Source organism: Macadamia integrifolia, chromosome 7 (genome assembly GCF_013358625.1).
Source record: "Macadamia integrifolia cultivar HAES 741 chromosome 7, SCU_Mint_v3, whole genome shotgun sequence".
Taxonomy (NCBI): Eukaryota; Viridiplantae; Streptophyta; class Magnoliopsida; order Proteales; family Proteaceae; genus Macadamia; species Macadamia integrifolia.
This window is the reverse complement of record NC_056563.1, coordinates 31,259,159-31,267,180: the sequence shown is the minus strand read 5'-3', so window position 1 is coordinate 31,267,180 and position 8,022 is coordinate 31,259,159. Positions and strand designations below refer to the sequence as shown.

General features: G+C 37.8%; 1 protein-coding gene across 1 annotated transcript; it reads left to right on the top strand.

The window, feature by feature from the left end:
* Positions 1 to 5,013: 5,013 nt before the first annotated feature.
* Positions 5,014 to 6,623, top strand: LOC122083541 (MYB-like transcription factor 4). Its single transcript, XM_042651384.1, has 3 exons — positions 5,014 to 5,293; positions 5,395 to 5,524; positions 5,780 to 6,623. Exons 1-3 carry the CDS (start codon positions 5,164 to 5,166, stop codon positions 6,204 to 6,206), a joined length of 687 nt encoding a protein of 228 aa, XP_042507318.1. The 5' UTR covers positions 5,014 to 5,163; the 3' UTR covers positions 6,207 to 6,623.
* Positions 6,624 to 8,022: the final 1,399 nt, after the last annotated feature.

The window sequence follows — 8,022 nt, the reverse complement described above, 5'->3', positions numbered from 1 at the left end:
CGGCTCGTACGAAGTTCGTTGCCCACCAACTGTGCTACCCCCTTGTGTTTTTATTTATTATTTATTTTCTTCTTTAGAAGAAATTTGGAGGCACTTAGGTCTTGAGGTCTTTGTTTCGAGCCTTTGTTTCTCACTTAGGATCTCCTCCTTGTATCCCCTTGTCCTGAATGAAACTTTGCTACTACTTGGGTTGTAGCCAAGTGACCAAGTAGTTGCAATCCCTAATGCCAGGGAAATGGAATCTCAAGGGTAAGGGTGAAAATTTTCACCTTAGGAGGATATTTTTAACCCTGCCCTTGAAATTCCATTTTCTTGACTTGGGATTCCATTCCCTTGATTGTTACTTGGCTACAACCCGGACAGCAGTGAAATTTCCCTTTACCTCTCGATCTCCTTTGGTAGCATTATGAAAAAAAAAGAAAAAAAAACTAGCATTGAATAAGGTTCGGATGGTAGTGTCGCAGACTCGCAGGTCTGCTCTAGCTTCATGGGCTTCCCTTGTCTCTTTCCTCTTTGTACATCAATCCATTGGCCTTTGGTAGCTAGTCATTTCAATGGGTTTTCTGGTCCCTTCTATTGGGCGGCCGCTACCTGCCATACAATGCAGGGTGGCTTACTTAAACCTGATTATCCTTCATTGCAACCCTTAAGCTGTGAATGGTAAATGACTCCATAAACATCTGAAACGCATGATTGAACACAAAAAACACAAAAACACAAAACTGAAAAAGCTTTCTGAATCTGATTTGCTGTTCTATATATATCATATATCATCCTGTCCTTTTCGATCAATCTCGATTGAGCCTCTCTACCCAGACCCATGCTTTGATTTTGCTGTGGCGCATAGGATCCGCCACTGTCCAGTCAAAGAAGAACTATTCTTGTGGGTAGACATGATTGTTTTTCACTGCTTGTACCTCCATCATTCACTCACTGATCAGTTGTTGCAGGTGAACCTCTTAATTTCATGCTTTAGGTAGATGATGAACAGCCATGGCCGGCCGAATTAATGTTACACTAATCAAGCCAAACCAACCGGAATATGGCTCAACCATATCTCCTACACCTCAAAATTTAACTAATCAAAGCTTAAGTACAGGTCGAGTTGGTGACCTAATTGTGGGTATTAATTAAGGGGTTCACCAGCCATAGAAGACTATAGATTGGATAAAGACTGTCGGTGGATATGCATGGTCCATGCAGCTTTGGTCCAATGGCATAAGCAGTTGATGAAGACTGGCCTATAACTCAGCAGTTACCAGTGAAGTTAAATGGGGGTTGGGAGTTGGCCGGGTTGGGTATTTCACTTTCCACCATCGAGTCTCCCACCTTGCATGCACGTTGACTGTTAAAAACATGTAGGGTAGTTGAAAGTTGAAAAGTTGAAATAACTGTCATCTTTTGCACTATGATGGATGAGAGATTCCGGGCATTGATGATCCTTCATCTAGGAAGTAGGCTTTCTTTTCTCAATCACATGGTGTATGTACAATCGTGCACCGTGCATGGTCATATGTATATATATATATATATATATAATTATTTTGCTTTATTATTATTAGAAAAAAAGAAGTCAAAGGCAGCATGAGTCTTGCATCCAAACATGGGGTGAAATAATTACTCCATCCCTAATGTGTGGAAATCCCGCCCCTGTTGATACCTTTACTAGAGCTTTCATTGGTCTCCGCACTAATGAAAGGATCATTCCGACTTTTCGGGAACCCTTTCCCTTATTATAAGGATTTTTTTTTAAAATATCACAAAACATATGTTGTGCCAAGTGGATAAATGATATATCCATTTGGATAGAGAGGACAAGGATATGACAATCTACATAAGCCACATGTCAAAGTTTAGATTGTAGTGCAATCAAATGCCACCTTCCCTCTTTATATTGACACACATCTCATGTATGTCCATGTATTTATACCAATACTCTAGACATCACTATGCACTCTTCAAATTCTGAATGAAAACAAATGATTTAATTTTATAAAAGAAAATACAAACATAATTGGTTCAGATTTGTCTTGTAGTTTTTGAAAACATAATGAAAAAGCATAATCTTCCATTGTTGCATGGGTAACTAGCCTTAATATATATCAACTAGAACCCATTACATCTTTTGTTTTTTATTTGCAATTCATTTATGTTGAAATCTTGCTCTCTTTGGAGTTATTTTGTGCCTGTAACTTTGAACTTTTTAACCATCAACATTTCGTTAATCTGGAAAATCTTAATCTAGCTCTGACAATGAGAGACCTAGGTGTGTGGTTAACTTTGAACTCTTATGTACAAACAGAAGCATCTCAATAGTTTTTTATCCGGAATCTTCCCCTCTAGGTAACAATATTTATTAATGTGCAAATCTTCTTTGTCAGAGAGAGAGAGAGTATCTATGATTACCCACTGCCCCATGGATTTTCTATTCTGAATTTTTTGCAGTGAACAAGAAATATAATTCTTAGATGAATTTGGCATTAATTTATAGCATCCACATTAGGTTTTTTTAGGGTGCATTTTGATTCAACCTTTTATGAAATATTTAATAGTGGTCGCAGCTAGAGGAAACCTCTACCAAACTTGATTTGAGTCATGATCACTTCCTTTTTTTTCTTTTGCTTGATCTGTTTTTCCCTCACACTAGTACTAACTGCATGCGCATTGAAGTGAGATCAGGGTGGGTAGTGACTAATCTTAAAGCTCTTTCAGTATCCTTCATGCAGGTTGGCATGGTGTGACACTTAAACCTACTACTTATCAAAGCAATGCAGCACGACTCTCTTTTTGTCTTCCTAGATAAGGACCTTCTTTATCCGCATTTAATACAGACAGAAAATGGGTAAGTGCTCATTTAATGATTAATCAAACAATAACTTCAAAACTCTTCAATAATTAAGTCCAGAGATTCTCGAATCCTTTAAATTCTTATGAAGCCATACCTACAGAATTCAATGAAGATGTGTTTTGCTAATTAACCTCACAGAAATGGAATTACACTCTTCCCACAGGTAATCTGAGAACGTCAGATATATGGGATCCTGGACACCCCAGAATCTGTGAAGCTAGCTTCTTCTATCATAGTTGATTATTGAAAAAACATTAAATTAGCAAATGTATTTTACTAGATAGAGAATATTAATTGGGGTCCTCCTACTGAAAAATGAGAATCTAAAATGATGCAGAAAAATGAATGGATATTGCGAACACAGAATCACACAAAGCAATTTTAAATTTATGTGATTTGGCAAGATTGCATACGTCCACCGCAGTGATATGAGATCTACTTCATTATCAATGGAGAATAAATTTATACTCATTTGTCCTCACACCTCTCTCAGATTTTCTTTCAGAAAAATCAAGAACCCTTGTTACAAATTTATAGCGGACCGCATACGATTAATTTATCAAAATATACCCATATTGCCCTTCAGACCTTCAACCTCTTAACAATCCTTCGGAATCAGTCCATTTATGTGACCGATGAAATACAAGACATCATCCCCCAGCATATCCACTGGTTGAAGCTGATCTACAACTTATCTAGCATTTCTGTAGTTGCACTAAAGGAGTTGATGATCCTCTTTGATGCATGGAATCTAACAGTTTCAAGTAGTTGACTGTTTGGTCTGGCTCTTTGGTGTCATACGGTCATACCCAACCGTTTCTATGATTCTTGAAAGACAAATTAAATCTGGAAAAAAAATTAAAATTGTCAAAACAAAAAATTCTCTACAAATCTGGTTTCTTATAGAAAACACAATATTGGTAAGAAATTATCCAATGACAGAGTACTGATTCTCTGATTGGTTCAATTTCTGAACTGAACAATCTACTGGTCTAAATGTTATCAGAGATTCTTGGCTCTTGAGGGATCCAATGGCTTGCCAAATGAAGGAAAGTGACTCTAATTTTTATGCTACATATTTATTGTTTACTCCTTAACTAATCAAAGGGAAAATGGTGAGGGTTTAGGTTTATCCTATTAATCAAAAAGCGCACCCACACAATATGAGACAAATAGATGAGACAAGCAGAGAGAGAGAGAGAGAGAGAGAGAGAGAGAGAGAGAGAGAGAGAGAGAGAGAAGAAGAAGAAGAAGAAGAAGAAGAGTACGTAGAAGGGCGTGTTATCTAACACAGACCATAGCGGTAGGGCACGTGGGACTCCTCATGTTCTTAAGTCTTTCAAGCTCATATAGAAGAGAAACCCAGTACAGTTTAAACCTGTTATCCATTAGCTAGGTGTATATTATTATATAATTAGGTATCTGATTCTTTAAAGTACGCAGGAGGGAATGAAATGATCCATGTTCAGACCAGATAACTATATAATAATGATGACCCTCTTTGTTTTTTCGTTTGTTTTGGCTGTACAACTCCCATTTTAGGGTAGTCCATCACAGAACCCTCAAACCTAGAAGGGAGCACAGTAATTTCTGTTCTTCTTTTGATCTTTTAGAGAGAGAGAGAGAGAGAGAGAGAGAGAGAGAGAGAGAGAGAGAGAGATAAAGAGAAGGGTGTGGGGAGTGGACTGAGGAGGAGGGGATTGTTTGGTGCTTTAAAGACATGGGTTTGGAAGTTGATATAAAAAATGAAATATCAGAAGCTATCAGTCAACGTGAGAACATGTGATTGCGCCAACTTTTCTCTTCTAATTGCTTTTGTTTTGGCCTGTTGAGTGCCATGCCGGTGGATTCTCAGCCTCTCCCTCTCATTACTCGATCGATTGACCCTTTGCCAACAAAAAACTAGACATCCTAAAAGAAATCCAAAAAACTTTTGCCAAAAACTTTTATAATTAACCCATTAATCAGTTGTGTATGATGACATTGAGGAAAACGGAGACAGAGACCTATACTTAACGGCAACTAACAACCTTGCTCCACCCCCTCCTTCTTGTTCTCCTCCCCCCCCCCCCTTGCGCTCTCTCTCTCTCTCTCTCTCTCTCTCTCTCTTATAGATACCCACATGAGTACACCCACGCAGAGGCCTAAACCGCCGGTCTAAGTCAACCATCAACCTTTCACAAACTCCAACCGGTTATAAAGCTGTTCAAGTAGATTGGGTAGAGTGCTCTCTCTCTCTCTCCTTAATTTCTTCATCTTTCTCAAAATGTCATCTCTCTTTCCCTCATAGTTTCTAGAGTTTCTAAGGTAATACGATGAGGAAACCTTGCTGTGATAAACAAGATACCAATAAAGGAGCTTGGTCCAAGCAAGAAGACCAGAAACTCATTGACTACATCCGAGTTCATGGTGAAGGTTGCTGGAGATCACTACCTCAAGCTGCAGGTTCCTCATCTAATAACAACCCAACGCAACCCAACCCAACCCCTATCTTCTTCTTCTTCTCCTTCTTCATCTAATATTGGTACATTTCCTGGTCTTATCAGGCTTGCTTCGGTGTGGTAAAAGCTGTAGATTGAGATGGATAAACTATCTGAGGCCAGACCTTAAAAGAGGCAACTTTGCTGAAGATGAAGAGGACCTCATTATTAAGCTCCATGCACTCCTAGGCAACCGGTGCGATATTGCCTTCTTCAATATTCCTACAAAAGTTTATTGTTCACTAGTAGTACATAGAAAGGTTATAGAAAGAACAATTAATTACTAATTACATTGATTATTTTGCAAAACAACATTCTTAATTTGTTAACATTCATCATTAGTGTTTCATGTTGAATAGTTTAACTACTCATAAGTAGCTAGTCACTCCTTATTGAATCTTTAGGCTTACTATTAACCTTTTGATCTTTACTTATGTTATGGTTTCATCAGGTGGTCCTTGATAGCTGGGAGATTACCTGGGCGCACAGATAATGAAGTTAAGAACTACTGGAATTCCCATTTAAGGAGAAAGCTTATAAGCATGGGTATTGATCCGAATAACCATCGCTTGAACCAGAAGCTCCCTCGAACCCAAAATTTCTCTGGTAGTGACACATCTTCTGGATCAAAGACTCAGGCATGTCAGCCATGTAAGCCTAGAAAATCTCAAGGGGATAACGATCAGGTTTCTGATGCTGGAAGCTGCCTTGAGGATGGAACCTGCACCTTGCCTGATTTGAACCTTGATCTAAGGATGAACATTCCTTCTCCTTCTCGTTCAGTTCCAGTGGTGGAAGAAAGACCGAAATGTATGGATTCAAATATTACTAAGGAACTTGAAAGTTCCTCATCTCCTACACTTGTTCTCTTTAGGTGATAGAAGACCTTATGAGTTTGTGGGTCTTATGAGATCTGTTTTCAAGTACAAAGAATCAAAGACATTCGTATTTGTTTGGGTGTCTCTTTGTCAAAGGTCATAAGATATAACCTTGTTTTGGTGTGTTTAAGAGAAGGGACAGTGCCAGACAATCCAAGGTCTAAGTGGTGAGTTTGAGTCTCTTTTGATTGATAACAAAAGCTCACTACTCAAGATGACAGGAGTGGTTCATTCCCTTCATTGAAGTGATTACAGAAGTGTACTGTAAAGTTATACTACCACTACCAACTTATAGATAAAATGGTAGGCAGTCTCTCATGTATTCTATCTCCACTTCAAATTGTGGTTATACCATTGTAGAAACTAATGTAGATGCATATCTTAGTTTGTTGTGAGTACACAACAATTGCACTTGTATCTTTCCTTCTTACAGATTTAATCTCTCTCTCTCTCTCCCTTTTTTTTTTTTTTTTTTTTTTTTTTTTTTTTTTTTTTTAAATTACAGTTAGGAAAAAAAAAAAGGATAACAGATATTAATTCAGTCATTAGAGGCTCTCTCCCCCCACCCCTTTTTTTATATCAAAGTTAGAAAAAAAAATGATATAAAGAGATTAATTCAGTTATTAGAGGTAATGATATTGATGAATGAAAATATGTCTTTAGATATATCCAGTCCCATTAGAAATAATTATATGCAAAAATAAATCTGCAAAGACACAGATGAAGACATATAGAAGAGAGTTTATAAATCATTAAGAAATGATGTCTGTTATTAGTAAAATATCAGTTCCCCATAAAAAGGTGCAGTCTTCTCTTGTAAGTTAATGTGTAAGACAATTCATGGCATACAGTTTGCAAGCATTCCAGTTGGTCTTGAGCAAGAAATGAGAATGCAAAGTTGGCATTACTAAATTGGATACATTGAAGTTCTATTAAGTACTACCAAACATTCAAAGCAAGGACATTCTAAGAAGGCACAGGATTATTAACCCAAACTTCCTATTTTCACCACATGGGCATCAGTTTAGTCGTCGAATGTGATTCAATATCCAACTTGTGAAAACTCATGAGATATTTTGACTGAATCCCACAAATATTTGCACAACTTAGCCATTGGATCTCCCAACATTTCAATCTATCTACCACTCAATGTGGAAAAAAGAGAGTAAATTTTCTAAAATGTAGAAAATTTGTGTTTCTTATACTTTTTTTTTGCTAACGACAGGCAGCCAGGCCTTCGGCTTGAGTAGTCTTGTGGGCCCATAATGACCCCACAACTGCATGGACCGGGTCATACCAGGGTTGAATGAGAACCATTCAACTTTCACTGAAAGCAGTGAAGAGCACTAAACAACCTGTGTGAGTGGCCCCAAAGAGGTAAATAGAGTCGAACTCAGAACCACACACTTCGTGAGGCGAAGGTCCCTTGCGAACTCGGCTACCCCTTGGGGTTGTGTTTCTTAAGAAGTTTTCTTCAAATACACTTCTGTTTTTCCATCTACTATTATTCATTATGCTCAGACATGATTGGAGAAACTTTGTTAAGTTCCATTTTTTCGGGTTCGCTGGATCAGAAAGCAAGAGCGCACCTACCATTTCCAGGAGAAAAGAATGGATAAGCTTGCTACTAGTTACCCTATACCCCTTGACAAAGAGCAAATATTAATTCATATATGGCTTCCTTACCACCAAAAGGAGTGGATATATTTCGCCTGAATTGTCAAAAAGGAAAGTTCATTTCTTGACATCCAAGGGGGATAATAAGCCAACTCAAAATTGTGAGGCAAAAAAATTTCTAGAATATTACAGAATAAAT

Bases quoted from the DNA above. Each gene is read 5' to 3' on its own strand.
- LOC122083541 (XM_042651384.1), top strand. From the start codon at position 5,164: ATGAGGAAACCTTGCTGTGATAAACAAGATACCAATAAAGGAGCTTGG. The intron at 5,294-5,394 runs GTTCCTCATCTA...TGGTCTTATCAG, and splicing joins ATCACTACCTCAAGCTGCAG to GCTTGCTTCGGTGTGGTAAA. The intron at 5,525-5,779 runs GTGCGATATTGC...TGGTTTCATCAG, and splicing joins CATGCACTCCTAGGCAACCG to GTGGTCCTTGATAGCTGGGA.